The following is a 19,819-nucleotide window of genomic DNA, read 5'->3' on the forward strand; positions in this document are numbered from 1 at the left end:
TCATACAGTAAAATTTGGATAATGAAGTGCTTAACTTCAGTATTCTTCAGTAATCTATCCAAAAAGAAATCAAAGCTATTCAGGGTGAGACTGCCGTGTCTAGAACGGAATGTTTTATCTGCAGGCATTTAAATAAGTCTTTTTTGGGTATATTATGCTTCAAATGTAACTCATCAAATTATATAAAAACATCCTTATGGAATAGATCATACAGGTGCATCTCAATAAATTAGAATGTCGTGGAAAAGTTCATTTATTTCAGTAATTCAACTCAAATTGTGAAACTTGTGTATTAAATAAATTCAATGCACACAGACTGAAGTAGTTTAAGTCTTTGGTTCTTTTAATTGTGATGATTTTGGCTCACACTTAACAAAAACCCACCAATTCACTATCTCAACAAATTAGAATATGGTGACATGCCAATCAGCTAATCAACTCAAAACACCTGCAAAGGTTTCCTGAGCCTTCAAAATGGTCTCTCAGTTTGGTTCACTAGGCTACACAATCATGGGGAAGACTGCTGGTCTGACAGTTATCCAGAAGACAATCATTGACACCCTTCACAAGGAGGGTAAGCCACAAACATTCATTGCCAAAGAAGCTGGCTGTTCTCAGAGTGCTGTATCCAAGCATGTTAACAGAAAGTTGAATGGAAGGAAAAAGTGTGGAAGAAAAAGATGCACAACTAACCGAGAGAACCGCAGCCTTATGAGGATTGTCAAGCAAAATCAATTCAAGAATTTGGGTGAACTTCACAAGGAATGGACTGAGGCTGGGGTCAAGGCATCAAGACCCACCACACAGAGACGTGTCAAGGAATTTGGCTACAGTTCTCGTATTCCTCTTGTTAAGCCACTCCTGAACCACAGACAATTTACCTGGGCTAAGGAGAAGAAGAACTGGACTGTTGCCCAGTGGTCCAAAGTCCTCTTTTCAGATGAGTGCAAGTTTTGTATTTCATTTGGAAACCAAGGTCCTAGAGTCTGGAGAAAGGGTAGAGAAGCTCATAGCCCAAGTTGCTTGAAGTCCAGAGTTAAGTTTCCACAGCCTGTGATGATTTGGGGTGCAGTGTCATCTGCTGGTGTTGGTCCATTGTGTTTTTTGAAATCCAAAGTCACTGCACCCATTTACCAAGATGTTTGACCAGCTTGTAACACTCGGCCCTATTGGCTGAGGCCACACAATTTAATACCAAGAATTGACAAAAATTTTTAGATGCTGGGTGATCAGATAAAAGACAGCAAGACGGCAGATATCTAACAACAGTGGTGTAATTACACAAAACAATGACAGAACTAAAACAACACGGCATACATGGAGAATAGCTAGATTGTTAAAAGAGTCTTTGGTCCTACCCTTAAAACAGTCCAACAAGCATCCGTTAGTAATAGTCCAAAGTGTCCACCCATGTATATACAATCCAGTAGATGTGATACTCCAAAGTGCAAGTGCAAAATAGTCCAGCTTGGTAAGAAAGTCCCCAAGACTTCCTTCACAACACCGGCAATACAAATATCGACCTGCTTCCTGTGTGAGGTGTCAGGCCCCATCTTAAGCCACACTGCTCCTTTATATGGAGAGGCACTTCCTGCTATCTGTCATGTGATCGCTCACATGACAGGAGAGTCTCAGTTCTTAAAGACAAACACACATTTTTAAAAGGAGTAAAATGGACAAGGAAACATGTAAAACTTGTTAAAACTCTGATACAACAATATACTGTTATATACGGAGTGTTAAAACATGTCCCTTATGTGGCACGGTCACATAGACCCCTCCCCCAGCCTACGGCGTGTGAGGGAAAGAATCGATACCCATTAAGGATTTGCCACACTCATATTCCATATGGTAGGTTACTCCTCTCGTGTGCATAAAGTTGTCCGTGAAATAAATTACGCACAACCAGGCCTTCCGATCTAGGCACATGGTAAATGGAGGAGGCATAGGAGACCCTGAAGAGAGGAGGGATTCCAAACCAGACTGGGTAACCTGGGACAGGTAGCGCTGATCCTCCCTGGTACACATTAGACCCAGTCACTCTGGCTTTTGATCCTTCCTGGTACCTCCTATCTCCTGCCTTCGTTGAGAAAGTAGGAAGTGTGTTGGTTTCTGAAGAATGATGATGATGATGATGATGATGATTATGATTATATGGCGGTCGTGATGTCTGTCGGCCCCTCACCGTCTCACACCTCACCTTCCTCTGGCACTGATTGCAATCATCCACGAACTGCCAGACGTCCCTCCGGATGGACGGCCACCAGGCGACTTCCATAACCTTCAAGAGAGTCTTTACCCTTCCGTGATGTCGTTCGGAGGTTTGAGGATGGAAGTGGCGTAATAGCAGGGGCACCAGTGCTCCAGGAATGACGGGTAGCATCTGAAGATGTTTGCTTCCCTTCTGGACCTGCCGATACAGTACGCGCTGATGCACTTGCAGTCCGCAGTGTTGGGAGGTCGAAGAAGTGCAGGAAGCCTTCAGTTGAAGAATAGCGGTGTCATCTGCCTGGGCCTCCAGAAGTTCCTCTTTGGAAAAGGGTAAACTGGAGTAGATGGTTCTAATCTCAGGTTCTGTAGATGGGGGATTTCTGTTGTCATTACCCGATGGGAGTGGTGTTAGGCTGAGCTGTAGACGGGTTGAGGGCAGGAGTGGCAGGAGCAGAACGGAGGGCCTCTGAGCTGGTGATGGTTGCAGGAGTGACACGGAGTACAGCTGGACATATTTGTTCCAGCTTTTCCTCCCACTGTTTGTCCCTCCGCAGTAAGCAATCCTTCACCTCTTTCTCCAGTGTCTCCAGCACAGTCCTGACATATTCCTCCATTTCCCGCATTCTCAAGTCCACAGCATCTCTAAAACCCATCTCCCTGTTAAAATGCCTTTCCATAGAATCATTAAAATTTTTCTCCAGTTTTAAAACAATTTCCTTAAGATCAACAAATTCTTTTTTTAACTGTTCACAACCACATTTCTGTTCCTCATTAAAACTCTCAGATGTTTGGTACAGGTACTTAGTATACGGAGCAGTGTTAGTAAAAGCATCTTGTTTTTTATGCGCCATCGTCTTTACTCTCACCCAACTAAACAATTCAATAGCAATCGTTCCCCTTACGGGTCACCAATATGTAACACTCATATTGGGATGGGCGATATGGCCTAAAAAATTTATCACGATAATTCAGGTATTTATTGCGATAACGATACCAATGACGATAATATATATATATATACTAACTGGGGGAAAATCCGGTCCCATTCCACTCCCGGAAGAATTACTCCCATTCCCAGTTTTTTTTTTTTTTATTAATTTATTTTTGGCCGAAATCTGTCAGTTACACTAAAAATATAGTACAGATCACAGCGTGCCCACCTTAGTTGAATAAAAACCCAAAATGTAGTTTTTTGTTATTATATTGAACTGAAAGCCAGTTTATGCAAAGTGTAGGCTACGTTGCACACATTAAATTTTATGTAAATCATCCATGATAACACACGTTTTCTATTTGAATTTTGTTTTTTCATTTGAAAGTAGACATTTCACTCTCTATAGATATATTTTTCAAAGACGGAAGTTTCTCGCTCAGAGACCTAAAGAGCACCCTGTTTGCTTTAAAGCGCAACGTTTCGTTGTTATTCTGAGTGTATACAAATAAACGTAGAGTCTTTACAGATTCGAAAGATGTATTAGGCTACTTTTATCTGTATGACCAAAAATTACGGATATTTTAAGAGCAAGTGAGCGCACCGGCGCCTGTCCTGCAGCGAGCGCGCTATTCAGCTTCCACTCTCCACACAAACACTTCAGTAGCGCACATTTCTCTAGGTTAACATCATATTGAGCGGCCATGTAAAGTTTCTACTACATACATCTTTCAGATGAAAAGCCATATTTGAGGTCGATGAACGATAGTGTGTATTACCACATAGACCAGCCATTAACGATCTGTCCATCACGGACTGCGTCATTCACTTAACCAGCCACACCAAAGCAAACAGGAGGAGAGCGAGACAGGGCAACTAGTTCCGAATTAAAATATACAGTTTATAGTTTATTTAAATAAAAGGTATATTTGTGAATAAAGTTCGGTATCATTACTATTCCCGGTCCCGCCCACTCCCGATTACATTTTTTCCTGTACCGTCCCAATCACGTGATTCGTAGCGATTTTGTTTCCCATCCTGCGGGATTCCCGTGACCCGTGGGATTCCCGAAAAAAATGTCAGCCTCTACTCCGCATCTGATTTTCTATAACCAAACCAGTTCCAAATTGTGGAGGTAGCTCCTTGCTTAACAACAAGCTCCTCCTCAGCCCATCGCCCATAAGATATCGCCCATCCCTACTATTGGCTGAGGCCACACAATTTAATACCAAGAATTGACTAAAATGTTTAGATGCTGGGTGATCAGATAAAAGACAGCAAGACGGCAGATATCCAACAACAGTGGTGTAATTACACAAAACAATGACAGAACTAAAACAACACGGCATACATGGAGAATAGCTAGATTGTTAAAAGAGTCTTTGTTCCTACCCTTAAAACAGTCCAACAAGCATCCGTTAGTAATAGTCCAAAGTGTCCACCCGTGTATATACAATCCAGTAGATGTGATACTCCAAAGTGCAAGTGCAAAATAGTCCAGCTTGGTAAGAAAGTCCCCAAGACTTCCTTCACAACACCGGCAATACAAATATCGACCTGCTTCCTGTGTGAGGTGTCAGGCCCCATCTTAAGCCACACTGCTCCTTTATATGGAGAGGCACTTCCTGCTACCTGTCATGTGATCGCTCACATGACAGGAGAGTCTCAGTTCTTAAAGACAAACACACATTTTTAAAAGGAGTAAAATGGACAAGGAAACATCTAAAACTTGTTAAAACTCTGATACAACAATATACTGTTATATACGGAGTGTTAAAACATGTCCCTTATGTGGCACGATCACAAGCTTTTTAAAGATGCTGAAAATCTATGGGGTATTGTCAAGAGGAAAATGAGAAACAAGAGACCAAAAAATGCAGATGAGCTGAAGGCCACTGTCAAAGAAACCTGGGCTTCCATACCACCTCAGCAGTGCCACAAACTGATCACCTCCATGCCACGCCGAATTGAGGCAGTAATTAAAGCAAAAGGAGCCCTTACCAAGTATTGAGTACATATACAGTAAATGAACATACTTTCCAGAAGGCCAACAGTTCACTAAAAATGTTTTTTTTTATTGGTCTTATGAAGTATTCTAATTTGTTGAGATAGTAAATTGGTGGGTTTTTGTTAAATGTCAGCAAAATCATCACAATTAAAAGAACCAAAGACTTACACTACTTCAGTCTGTGTGCATTGAATTTATCTAATACACGAGTTTCACAATTTGAGTTGAATTACTGAAATAAATGAACTTTTCCACGACATTCTAATTTATTGAGATGCACCTGTATATCCTGTATATTCCCACATTAATCCAGCTACCAAATTGAGAGCCCACATTAGTATGGTCAAATTTTTTATTACTAGACAGTGTAGATAGGATAGGCAGGCTCTGACTATACTTGAGAGACCTTCTGATCTGTGACCAGGTTTTGACAACTCTGATAATGAATGGTTTTCTTTTACCTTGCCAGGAATTTGGGTTTTCTGGTCCAGTAAGTTAATCAAAGAGACTGGGTTACAAAACTCTTGTTCTATCTCTACCCACAGAGCATCTTCAGGTTTATGTACCAAATCTAGGCAGATCCTAGCCAGTATTGTCCATACATAGTATTTAAAGAGACCATCCACCTTTATCAGTGGGCAATTGTAAAGTTTGTAGTTTAACTTTAGGTTGTTTACTGGCCCAAATAAATTTAGACATACTGTAGCTCTATTGAGATCTTTTATATCAGCATGTGTCAAATTTGAAAATGTCATGGATAGTGGGAATAGAATCTTTGGGAATATAATAATTCATAAGGTTTATTCTTCCTGAGAAAGAGACTGGAAGTTTTGACCATCTTGTGAAGTCCTCCTTGATACGGGATATTGATGTTTTAATATTGGCATCATAAAGATGTGAAAGTTTGGGTGTAATACAGATACCTAAATATGATACCATTAGGGGACCATTTGAATGGTTTAATAAAATTAGGCTCTGATATGTTTAGTGATCCTAACGGCATTATCTCTGACTTATGAAAATGAAATTTATATCCGGAAATAACTCCAAATTGCTTGATCGAGTCAGTTAAATCAGGTAATGATATTTGCGGGTTGGTTATAGTTAGTAAAATATCATCCGCATAAAGCAGTATCTTTTGTTGTCTGTAACCAATACTAACACCATAGATTTTTTGATTATTTCGAATGTAAATTGCCAGGGGCTCTATCGCTATGGCAAATAACAGAGGGGACAACGGGCAACCCTGACGGGTCCCCCTATGAAGCACAAATGAGTCAGACAGAATGCCATTAGTTAATACGACTTAGGTGACGTATAGAGCAATCTGACCCATTTTGTAAAGTTTTCACCAATACCAAATCTAGACATAACATAACATATCAAACATATAACTCCACTCTACCCTATAAAATGCTTTTTCGGCATCCATCGCTACTAAGATTCCAGGTATAGGGTTATGATCAAGGTGGCATATTATATTAAATAACCTTCTAGTATTGCAGTAGGAGTGGTGGCCTTTTATAAACCCTGTCTGGTCTGGGTCATATCCACAACTGGTAATTAGGTCGACGTGGCAACATAGTAACAGTTACAGGTGCATGGTCTGATAGAGTAATCGGTGCTATATTAGATTTCTCAGCCAAACTTATCATCTGATTTGAGAAGAATATATAATCAATACGTGAAGCAGTTTGATGGGGGTAGGAATAAAATATGTAAGCCTTAACAGTGGGATTTAAAAATCTCCATATATCAATCAGACCAAGGTCCTGACATGAAGTTTTAATATTATTAGCAGTTTTAGAGGCTATGTCAACTGCTGGTGATTTATCCTTATCTGGGTTAAGGTAACAATTAAAATCACCCCCCAGAATTACATTGTTACAGTCTAGATATGCTATTTTATTATAAACCTGAGCAAAGTAATCCTCATCATATTTGGGGCATATATATTTGCCATCACAACCTCCTCTCCATACAATAGGACCTTTATTATGACTGTTCTACCTTCTTTATCAGAATAACTTGTTTGTAATTAAAAAGGTAAATTTTTGTGGATCAATATTATTACGCCACGCTTTTTGGTGGAAAAAATGATTAATAAAGTTGGCCAACCCAAGTCTCTACTGAATTTTTGGTCTTCAAGATCATTACAATGGGTTTCTTGTAATAGAGCAATATTAATTTTGACCCTTTTCAAAGTATTTAAAGCTGCAGTTCGTAACTTTTTTTGGTTAAAAATGATCCAAAATCAATATTTGAGCAAGTACATAACCAGCCAGTGTTCAAAACTATTGCCTTACTTTAGCCCGATTCACAACGGTTAGCTTATAATAATGTTTTCTAATTTGAGTGGTACGGATAGGTTTTCACAGGAAATTCGAGCATGGCACTGCGTCATTACGTCACGTCTGTAAACATAAAGAAGTTATCTCGGCTAGTATGCTATCATATGTGAGGATCCTGCAGGTGACGGATCGTTTATAGCCTTTTCTCACAGCAGCTAGAATAATTAAATCTATCATTTTGATGGCGGTTTGTAATCCAGAAAGGTTTATGTGTTCATGAAACATATGTGAATGAAAAATTATATTCCAGTTTTAAATGTGCTTCTGATTACAGATAGCCTGGGATTACACAAGATTTGTATTTTAAAGAAAACCAGTTCAAAAGGTAGAATAATTTGCTTTTTGGGTTAAAATAATTTTTTTATATGAAATTTGAATGGCATGACAATTAGATATTAGACTGTACAAAAATTGAAATATACACACTAAAACACACTATACTCATAGTCACGCAATGCTGATGTTGTTAACATTAATAATTTGAGAATAAATTATAACAATAATAATACTTTGCACAGTTTGATGTGATATGAGCTAACCGATAATTAGATTTAATTACCATTGGTAGAGCAATTTATTGTAATGCTTTTTTCCTCAGCTGGTCAGAACAAACGTGGCAGACTTGTTACTTGTTCAGATGGCAATTTACGGTGAAAATTCTTATTTGTCATTTATTCCAAGACATAGGCTAGAATCTGTGATTGCGAAGTACAGTAAACATCCACACCGGTACAGTAACTGACAGCCACACATTCACCTCAAAACATTAGATTCATCCGTGCTGGAGCCGTGCCAACTCACAACCCACGCAAGCGAGATAATTCCGCAAGCAGCTTGCAATTCCAGGTTTTCAAGCATAGATGGCGACAAAGAGGCAAAACTTACAAACTGCAGCTTTAAGATCTTCTTCCGTTTAACAACATTGTTGACACCCTTTACATTCAAAGTACGTATCCTTATGTTGGAGTTATAAGTACCACTCATTGATAATTAGTTTACCAATTAGATGTGTATGTATTAATTGTTTTAAGATGCACACACTGTAAAGGGAAAATAAAAAGCACAACAATAAATGGGGAAGAAGGTAAACCACAACCGCTTGAAACACAAAAACTAAAAACAAAACCTCCTGTGTGAAAGCAGAACTGCGCAGGTATACAATGAGCTCTCAACCCCAAACACAAACGGGGGATATAACAGAGTAGAAACACAAAAATACCAAATTTGGCCGTCAGCGAGAGGGAGAACTCTGATTGGATGTTCAGTTTAGCAAACGAGTCAGTGCCCGAGAATTAAAGCGAAAGTGATGAAAACGAGCACGTAAATGAAGGCGGTACAGACAGAAGGCTGTTTAAATGTAATGTGATCTTTCCCAATCATTCTAATACACAAATGTTTTCATAACAACATGAGCCGCTTAAAATGATTAAAGTTATCAACGTTACTGACATTCAAAATGGTAAGCAAGCGCTGCTTTGTTTATGTTTCGTATAACTGCGTTTATCTCGTATATCTTTGTTTCAGTTTCTCCTTTTGAATGACGAATATATACTATTGATAGCTGCTGATATAGACAGTTAATTCCTCTTATGCATGCGCAGAACACCCGTGTTAGTTTGCCGTCGGCTGTAGTCTGGGCGGTGTGTTCGAGCGTAGCTTTTTGGCCGACGCTGCCGATGCGAGGCAACAACACCGTCGGTTTTCGACGCCACTAGTTCTTTAAAGTCAGCTTGGTGTGTCCTGGCTAGTGTTGTCAAAAGACCTGGTACTTCGGTACTAAGTCGGTACTAAAAAAGTGAAAACGTCACGGTACCAGGTTTTTTTAAGTACCGGTGGTACCGAGTACCCGGTCAACCCGGTTCTTGACACGTACGGCCCTATGATTTCCGCGATGCAGAAAACGCGGATGGAATCTCGGAATCCAGTTATAAAAACAGAATTTACAGTTTAGCACGGAATATCATGGAATTTGTCAAAGTTTGGTTGAATTAATCAAAAGTAGGTCATTGCACTTAAATCAAATCGCGACGTGGACTAGTATCTGTAAATATTAAGCCGCAAAAGTCGATTCAAATATGAATCCCGCATGTTCTGCGAGTCTCTGTGTGAGTGAATGAATGGCAGAGACGCGCGGTTTTTTCTTTTTTTTACTACATACACTGAAGCGCGCCTGATGTCAGTAGAGTACAGCGCGCTCTTTCCAGTTTGATCCGTCCGTCCTTTGCATTCATGTTCAACGTGGTCAGGATCTCAAAAAAACCTATCTCCCAATAACACAGCTTCGTTAGAGGCAGTTGGGCCTGGGTTATCGCCATCTTGCTCGGCGATAGCACTCTTATTCTGGCATGTATTTCTTCTAGCTTGTTTGCTGGTCAAATCTGATTGTGACCAAAAAGCGTTGAGGGATATCCTGATCACTTGATCCTCAATTCTATACACTTTTTATACAATTAGGACGACTGTTTCGTAAAAATTTCAGCTATACAGCGAAGAGCTCAGTCAGACACATCTTGCCGCTCTCAAAGCATCACATGACCCCAAAAAAAGCGAATTCTTGATATCAAAAATTCAATTGTTATTAGTTGAAATGTAAATTATTGATATCTGTGTATCATAAATTAACAGTCACTAGTGACAATCAAATTACTGATATCAAAACTGAACATTTGTACTAGTAACAATTCAATTGTTGATATCAAGATTAGACATTGCACTAGTAACCACGTGATTACTGATATAAAAAATAAAGGCTTTTACTAGTAAGAATTATATTCCTTATATGTGAAATAGTAAGAAATTAAGAATTAACATTGTTACTAGTGGAAATGTAATTGCTGATATAAAAAAACTAACCATTGTTACTAGCAGAAATCCAATTCTTGATATCAAGAATTAATATTTTAACTAGTAAAATTTGAATTGCTGATATCAAGAATTCATATCCTGTTAATGAATGAAAGTAAAAATGGCTTGCCATACAGAGTCACAACATCAAATCATTGCCCAATCTCTTGTATACTCCATATATAGAAAACAATGAGACTTGGAAAAGATGTGAAATGGCGCGGTAAACATCCTCTAGTGTGCAACCCCCTTTAACGATACTAACAAGAGGAACTCTACTGGGAGTAAGTAACTGCATCTGTGTGAGGGTAATTCTGCAGCTGCATTAGATTTCAGTTACTTAGCCTGCAGGCCATAGGCGTTTAATGCTAAGGGTTATGGTTTAAAACAATTTAGCAAGCACTTATAATAGTGGCTGAAGATTCGGCACTTACTTGCTCTTCTTGTGTCTTTGCTTGCATCAGTTTGACACGTAGCTGAGCATGATAGACGCTGTAATATTTTTTAGCACGAGCAACATGTTGCCTCTGTTCTCTAAGTTTATTCTGAGCTGACTTCTGCTGTTGGATCCTCTCCCTGAATTCTCTCTGAAACATATACAGACAAGATTCTTAGTTGCTTTGAATTGCTCTTGCTCTTTAGTCTGTGTGTCTTTATTGTGAGTATGCCCTTACCAGGCGACGGTTGTGTTCTTTTTCTTTGTGGATTATCTGCACCAACATGTCATGTCTTTTATGAGCTTCATCTAGCTACAAATACAAATAAAGTGAACCCATTCAGTGCTGAAACACAATTAACATTTACACACTGATCAGTAGTCAGCCAAGACATATCAGTTGGTAACATAAATCTGTGAACATGTGACTAGATTTATTGCTTATTATTACATGCAACTATGCAGTATATATTACTTACTACAAAAGCATGTCACTATATGCGTATCAACAATATTAAGAGCTCTGGCAGACGGCAATATTTTCAGTGAATAAAACCTTTATCTTTTTTGCCGCCACATTATGACAATGTAAGGCCCCAGAAGGCCTGGAATACATTATCCAGATTTTTTTCTTACATTTAGCCATTTAAAATTTTTATATTATACAGGAAGTTCTTTAATTGCCATGCTGACAGTATGCTGATAATATTAATGTAAATGGTTTAATTAAAACAAATTTAAATTTAGCAGCTTATGGGCCATAAAAACAGTGTGTTTCTGTGTATGTGTTAGAGCTCTCACTTGTTTTAAAAGTTTAGACTGGGTCTGTCTGTTTTGGTTTTGGGAGGAGCTGAGCTGGTCAGTCTGTAGGAGCTGCTGTTTCCACATGTGGGACACAGTATGAGGAGAGAGCTGCACCTGTGGAAACTCCTCCAGCAGAATGGGAAGAAGATTGTTGTCCTTCACACTCACTAGATAAAATGTAAAAGACATCTATGAAGCAAATTGTTAAACTGTATTTATATAATAAAGAAAAATCTGATGAGAACAAGGAAGGATTAGTGGATGCTGCTCTGTTGTGTATGTTTGTGTCTATGTGACATACAGTATATGATTTATGAGGACACAATATAATAATTAGAGAAACAAAATTTGCAGGTTTACGTCTTACATTTTTTTACAAAGTCAAAGCAACTTTGAACTTACAAAAGTTCAAGCACTTTTTCTGTTCTTTTTTGTATGTTCTAAATGAGAAAATCGACTTGTGGCGTAAGAGCATCAGAACAGTGGTCTGGTCAAGAAAATACATGTTAAGACAAAATAAATAAATATGTACATAAAATAACAGAGTGAAGATCTCATAGAGCATGAAGGGGTGTAGATGTGAGGAAGATCAGTAAAGTACGGAGGAGTGAAATTATTAAGAGCCCTGAACGTAAGAAACAGAAAATTACAATCAAACAATACTTATACACAGGGCCATGCACAGACATTTTGAGGGGTAGTGGCCCAAACCAAAAATCCCAAAAAATTTGATCCGAAGTACAGCAAAATATTTTTTCAAATTTGAAATAACTGATAACTATTTGAATATATTTTAAAATTTAATTTATTCCGGGGATCAAAGCAAAATTTTCAGCATCATTACTCTTCAGTGTCACATGATTCCTCAGAAATCATTCTAATATTCTGATTTGCTACTTAAGAAACTATTATTATTATTATTATTATTATTATTATCATCATCAATATTTAAAACAGTTGAGTACATTTTTTTTCAGGATTCTTTGATTAATAGAAATATCCAAAGATCAGCATTTATACATATATATGGAGTCAATTTAATGGCACATATATATATATATGCAAAAGAATAAAGTTTTGCAAAAGCAAATAAAGTTTTGCAAACGAAAATGAAAGTATTGAGAAAAAAATAAATGTGCTTTTTGTAAACAAAAATAAAGAATTGCAAAAGAAAATGAAGTATTGCAAGAAGAAAATAAGTTTTGCAAACAAAAATAAAGATTTGCAAAATATAAATGAAACAGAGCAAAAGCAATGATTTTGCAATACATATTTTCCATGGCCATATCTACTAATTTATTTGCAACGCTGCTTTTATTTTACGTTTCAGTCAAGTTTGACCTTGCGATACCATTTTCCCCTTTGCGCTTCACGTTTCTGTGTATCTCACTTTGTGGCACTGTTTTGACATGGGGATGGAGTCAAGGAACGGGGGCGTGTACAACAGGCCTGGGCATGCCTCCCTGGAAGTGACGTCATCGGCCCGAGACGCAGATCACAACTGATCCAGGCACCGTCACTGAGCAGAGGCATGCGAGTGGATGGTTTCCTTTTATTCACTAGCTTTAAAACATACATGTTTTCATTTTATTAACTTTATTAACACATGTATGTGTGTATTAGCAGCATTTGCTCAAGTTGAAGAAGTTGTTAATATGAACATCTGCTGTTTATTTCTCTCGATGTGCACACTTTTATAGCATTAAAATGTGTATGTGTAGCTTTCTCACTTCTGAAGATGCCCACCGACAATCACATAAGCACAGATCTTTAATTACGCTCTAGTCTCTCGTCAAACGCGCTCAAACCACTGTAGCCTAATCTTAACCACGCAAATCATAACGTTTTAGGCAAGTAGCCTACCATATTATGTCATAAAATATTTTAATAAGACTGAATTTGTATTTCACCTGATCACATGTTTAATAAAAATACATTTTAAGTTTAATTATAAGCCGCATGTCCATGATTATTCAAACAACGAACAAATTATACAGCGAGCCAAGAACATTTACATTATCAAAGAATATCACTGAATTCAGTCTAGCATGAGTCTTTTTTTAGAGCACTCTAAAAAAAAAAGTTCCAGCTCCAGGTAAACAATACCTAAGTGAAGCTGTCTGCAGTGTATGATTAATTAATCTCTTATTTACGTCGCATGTACATCTGCACTTTGTTGTGTCTGATGAGAGAATTCGCCAAAGTGCATTGACCAACTTTGGCATATCAACGATGTTAATATTTAGTAAAATCCCTTTAAATAATAGAAAGATTTAAGAAATTATTAAAGAAATTATATAGGCTAACTAAAATCACAAAAGCACAAATATATATTGGTACGCATATAACTCTTCATTCAATTGTATGTTAATCTATAAGAGTTTGGGCTGATTAATATCAGGATTTTGTCTAAAATCCCACACCGTGGCCCCGCCTTGCAACATCAAGCCCCGCCCCCCAGCACCCCCCAGATAAAATGTGTTCCCATGGCTATGTAAACTATACATCATTAAAAAGGTCTAAGACTCAAGCTTCATATCCATCTCGACTTCGTTTTTCATTTACATAACTCCTGGCATAAATTAAGAAATGACTGTCACTGGAAGATTAAAAAAACGAAGCTTGAGTCTTTTTGTCATGGCCACGAGATATTAAGTCATGGGAATGTGATAATATTGTATGCCGTGGCCACGAGATGGAACAACATCAATTTCTCGTGGCCACGAGTTTAATCATGCATAAACAAACCCGTGTGACCATAGCAACCTGGGATTATCAGAGATTGATAAAATATATTTATACTACGGGGCCGTTGAATACTTGAATCTGATTGGCTGACGAACGTTCTAAGGTGTGCAATTATTTTCAGGGAAACGTACGACCATATCACTTCGCCAAATGATTTGTTATTTCAAAGGTCTTACAACAGCAAAATAACCAAAACCCACAACGACACTGGCCAAACAAATAAATATAGTAAACAAAAGGATAAAAACGACAGATCATGTCCATGTTTTGCCACAAAATTATGCTTTATTATGTACGGAAAGCACATACTCTATCTCTCCCGCTCTCTCTCTCCCTCACAGACTGCACATACATAACAGTTACAGTTTGCACACACTAGCATACATCGCTAACGTTGTTAGCGCTACTCTGACGATTTTATCGGTAGTTTAACAACTTAAAAACTACATGACTTCTCACAAGTGAGGTAACAACGACGCTGTTCGTGAACAAAAGGAACTAAGGCCGCATTTACACTGCATGGTTCAAAAAAAAAGGAAAAAAAAAAATCACATGGATTCCGATATTCTCCGATCGGTTTCAGGCCTCATTCATATGTGAAAATAAATCAGATTTGAATTGGATACGTGCACTTGCGCCTGCCGTGTAAGCGGTCAGATTGGATTTTCCCCTGTAAATGTGACTCCTACGTCATTGAAAAGTGAGTTTTTTTAAACATTTCGCAGTACAGACATACCTGTAAAAAATTAAACCTCTCTAGTTGAGTAGCAGAGTATTCATTTCGTTCATTTGTGTTAAATAAAAGGCGATCTGACGCTGAAATGTGTTGCTTTTGAAATCACGCTGAGTGCTCGTTGCCGCTGTTGTTGTCAGTTATGGCTCGTGCACGGACGAGCGCTTCAGTCCCGTTCGTTCCATTGAAACCACAAAATAAAATGCACACAAACATGTCCCTGCCTTTGATATACAATCACTGATGAACGCATTTGGTTTTAATTACTAAAAAAAAAAAACACAGACGATGTGACATGCTTAACATTATCTACCACCTGAGTATTATTCCACTCGCAAGCTTTCAGCGGAGCTGTGTACATCACTGTCCTGAAGAATTTGTACTAGGATATATAATTATTTTGGTTTTTATAGATATTTTTGTTTTATATGTTTTTAAATGTTTAAAAAAACTCACTTTTCAATGACGTAGGAGTCACATTTACAGGAGAAAATCCAATCTGACCGCTTACACGGCAGGCGCAAGTGCACGTATCCAATTCAAATCTGATTTATTTCCACATATGAATGAGGCCTGAAACCGATCGGAGAATATCGGAATCCATGTGATTTTTTTCCCTGCTCAATAAATAAACTCAATGTACTATTCAAATTGATTTGTGATGTCATATATGCTATTTTTGAGTTGTTTCACCAAGTGCAGTGTAAAATGCACACATCAGATACGGGTCACTTTTAAAAGAAATGTAAGCACGTAAGCATGTAAGCAAATCGGATATAGTAACAAAATAGAAATTGGTCATCAAGACTTGCAGTGTAAATCCTGCCTAAAGCCCTATTCGGACGGGACTAGTTTTCTAAACTACGTTTGAGTTTCGATTCTTATCACCTGACGTCTGCGATTTTCATGTACCAATTCGGACGGGACTAACATCTCTGTGTTTATTACAGAGGTGGGAGGGGCTGTTTTGTACATCTGGGCGTTTCAGAGGTCACGCGATCTGTATGCGTGCATTGCTTAGTCATTCGGATTGATTACCATTAGTATAACAGTTTTACTACAAATACCATGGTGAAGCTATATGGCTAGTATAGCAAAACCATGTTAATGTGTGGTTGCTTTAGTTTTACTTTAGTTATTTATTTGTAGTAAACCCGTGTTTAATTTTCATAAAGGTGCAATTAAAACTGCTCTGTCAATTCTTTTTCATCAGTTAGGAACCTAAGTGTGCTGTTTGATAGCAATCAGTAGCGAACCATAAACGATAAAAAATTGCAAAACAAAAATGAATAATTAATCCAAAGTTTGAACATTTAGGAGTAGAGGAATAAACTTCTAAAACATCTTCATTTGAACGTGATGACAGCGCAACAATAAAGGAATTATTGTCCCCCTCGGTCCGTTCACAATCGCGTTCCGGGGAAGGGGGGTTCCTCGGTTCGTTCGCCGCGGGGCCTCCTCACAGCGCGGGACCCGGTGCTACCGCACCAGTTGCACCGCCCAGAGAACGGCCCTGCGGGTTTGTTTACCCATTAATATCTCGTGGCCACGATAAATTTAAACCAAAAACACTCAAGCTTCAAGATAGTCTGATAGTCCACTGATAGTCATTTCTTAATTTATGCCAGGAGTTATGTAAATAAAAAACAAAGTTGAAATGGATATGAAGCTTCTTAGACCTTTTTAATGATGTAGCGTTTATGAAGTTAATTTCATTCTTTTACATTAAAACTAGCAGTAACTCTGAACTAATGTAAACAAAGGCATCCTCCCACAGGTTAAGAGATTTTAAACAAGCACTGTTAATACACGTTTAGTTAACCAAATGAAAAAATACATATTTTAATTCTATAAAAGTGTGCACATCCAGAGAAATAAACAGCAGATGTTCAAATTAACAACTTCTTCAACTTGAGCAAACGCTGCTAATACACATATACATTTGTTAATAAAGTTAATAAAATGAAAACATGTATGTTTTAAAGCTAGTGAATAAAAGGAAACCATCCACCTGCTCAATGACGGTGCCTGGATCAGTTGTGATCTGCGTCTCGGTCCGATGACGTCACTTCCAGGGAGGCATGCCCAGGCCTGTTGTACACGCCCCTGTCCCTTGACCTCACCCCCATGTCAAAACAGTGCCACAAAGTAAGATGCGCAGAAACGTGAAGTACAAAGGGGAAAACGGTATCGCAAGCTCAAACTTGACTGAAACGCAAAATAAAAGCAGTGTTGCAAATAAATTAGTAGATATGGCCATGGAAAATATGTATTGCAAAATCATTGCTTTTGCTCAGTTTCATTTATATTTTGCAATTATTTATATTTGTTTGCAAAACTTTGTTTTGCATATATATGCGGCATTAAATTGACTCCATACATATATATATATATATATATGTATATATATATATATATGTATATATATATATATATATATATATATATATATATATATATATATATATATATATATATATATATATATATATACATACACACAGTGTCTCACAGAAGTGAGTACACCCCTCACATTTTTGTAAATATTTAATTATATCTTTTCATGTGACAACACTGAAGAAATGACACTTTGCTACAATGTAAAGTAGTGAGTGTACAGCTTGTATAACAGTGTAAATTTGCTGTCCCTCAAAATAACTCAACACACAGCCATTAATGTCTAAACCGCTGGCCACAAAAGTGAGTACACCCCTAAGTGAAAATGTCCAAATTGGGCCCAATTAGCCATTTTCTCTCCCCGGTGTCATGTGACTCGTTAGTGTTACAAGGTCTCAGGTGTGAATGGGGAGCAGGTGTGTTAAATCTGGTGTTATTGCTCTCACTCTCTCATACTGGTCACTGGAAGTTCAACATGGCACCTCATGGCAAAGAACTCTCTGAGGATATGAAAAAAAGAATTGTTGCTCTACATAAAGATGGCGTAGGCTATAAGAAGATTGCCAAGACCCTGAAACTGAGCTGCAGCATGGTGGCCAAGACCATACAGCGGTTTAACAGGACAGGTTCCACTCAGAACAGGCCTCGCCATGGTCGACCAAAGTAGTTGAGTGCACGTGCTCAGCGTCATATCCAGAGGTTTTGTTTGGGAAATAGATGTATGAGTGCTGCCAGCATTGCTGCAGAGGTTTAAGGGGTGGGTCGAAGTCTGTTGAAGGCTGTCAGTGCTCAGACCATACACCGCACACTGCATCAAAATGGTCTGCATTACTGTCATCCCAGAAGGATAGCCTCTTCTAAAGATGATGCACAAGAAAGCCCGCAAACAGTTTGCTGAAGACAAGCAGACTAAGGACATGGATTACTGGAACCATCTCCTGTGGTCTGATGAGACCAAGATAAACTTATTCGGTTCAGATGGTGTCAAGCATGTGTGGCGGCAACCAGGTGGAGAGTACAAAGACAAGTGTGTCTTGCCTACAGTCAAGCATGGTGGTGGAGGAAGTATCATGGTCTGGGGCTGCATGAGTGCTGCCAGCACTGGGGAGCTACAGTTCATTGAGGGAGCCATGTACTGTCAACATGTACTGTGACATACTGAAGCAGAGCATGATCCCCTCCCGTCGGGGACTGGGCCACAGGGCAGTATTCCAACATGATAACGACCTCAAACACACCTCCTAGACGACCACTGCCTTGCTAAAGAAAGCTGAGGGTAAAAGTGATGGACTGGCCAAGCATGTCTCCAGACCTAAACCCTATTTAGCATCTGTGGGGCATCCTCAAACGGAAGGTGGAGGAGCGCAAGGTCTCTAATAGGGATGTCCAGATCCGATCACGTGATCGGAAATCGGGCCCGATCACGTGATCGGAAATCGGGCCCGATCACGTGATCGGAAATCGGGCCCGATCACGTGATCGGAAATCGGGCCCGATCACGTGGTTTCAGACTCGATCGGAATCGGACGTTACCTCCCGATCAGGACTCGGATATATATGTATATATATTCTCATTATTTTTTAACACAGCTATAGTTATGCGGTGGCACAGAGTTACGCCGGTTTCACACCGCACGCGTAAGCAGAGCAGAGGCAGCGCAGAAGCGGCGCGTATGCAGAGCGTGAGCAGCGCGCGCCCATTGTGCTTTCACACTGGCAGCGTTTGTTGCGCGCAGCTGAACCGCGGCTTGTGTACTGCAAATACAGACGAGTATCGTTCATTCGGTCACGCTTTTCACGTGTTCTCCAACAGCTGTCTGTCATGTGTTTTGATATGGGCAGCATGCTGTGATGCGGCCGTGTTCCCCTCTGTCACATAGTATATAACATGCTGTACATATAGTTTACATGATAAAAAGTAATCTTAAAGTTAATAAATGCCTCTAGTTTTAATAATTTAAACAGGTCTTTGAAGTTTGGGCAATTTCTCCTGGCAGTGATGTGTTTTCGTGTAGTTGATTCTGTGCTAAATCTAATATTTGATTAGATTGTAGATTTAAGTAGAAAATGAGAATCGCTAAAATTATTGAATATATTTTGAGACAAAGGTCTTAAGGATTACCAGTTTGGTTTAAGATAATTAAAGCAACAGTTTTTCAATAACTAGAAGAATATGTAAAAGTATGGTATTTGGGGTAAAAAGCGCCCCTGCTGTTGGGGCGAAAGGCACAATAATTAACATGATAATTAATAGATGGCTGACTTTTCCAACTGTTGACATGACATGGTTCATATGGTATCGTATAGCCTATTATGTTGGGTGTCCACCTTAGAGATAATCACCATGTTTATAATG

The 19,819-nt window shown here is 38.7% G+C and overlaps 1 protein-coding gene across 6 annotated transcripts in view; it reads right to left on the reverse strand.

Annotated features, from left to right (window-relative positions):
• Window positions 1–19,819, reverse strand: part of LOC131541933 (centrosomal protein of 95 kDa-like) — a 240,481-nt gene that overhangs the window by 109,980 nt on the left and 110,682 nt on the right. For all 6 annotated transcript variants that reach the window (XM_058777989.1, XM_058777987.1, XM_058777986.1 and 3 more), the window contains 3 exons: window positions 11,583–11,752; window positions 11,020–11,094; window positions 10,780–10,932 (listed from right to left, as the gene is read on the reverse strand). In XM_058777989.1, coding sequence (XP_058633972.1) covers window positions 10,780–10,932; window positions 11,020–11,094; window positions 11,583–11,752 — 398 coding nt within the window. The remainder of the gene's footprint in view (window positions 1–10,779; window positions 10,933–11,019; window positions 11,095–11,582; window positions 11,753–19,819) is intronic.

This window comes from Onychostoma macrolepis, chromosome 06 (assembly GCF_012432095.1).
Source record: "Onychostoma macrolepis isolate SWU-2019 chromosome 06, ASM1243209v1, whole genome shotgun sequence".
Taxonomy (NCBI): Eukaryota; Metazoa; Chordata; class Actinopteri; order Cypriniformes; family Cyprinidae; genus Onychostoma; species Onychostoma macrolepis.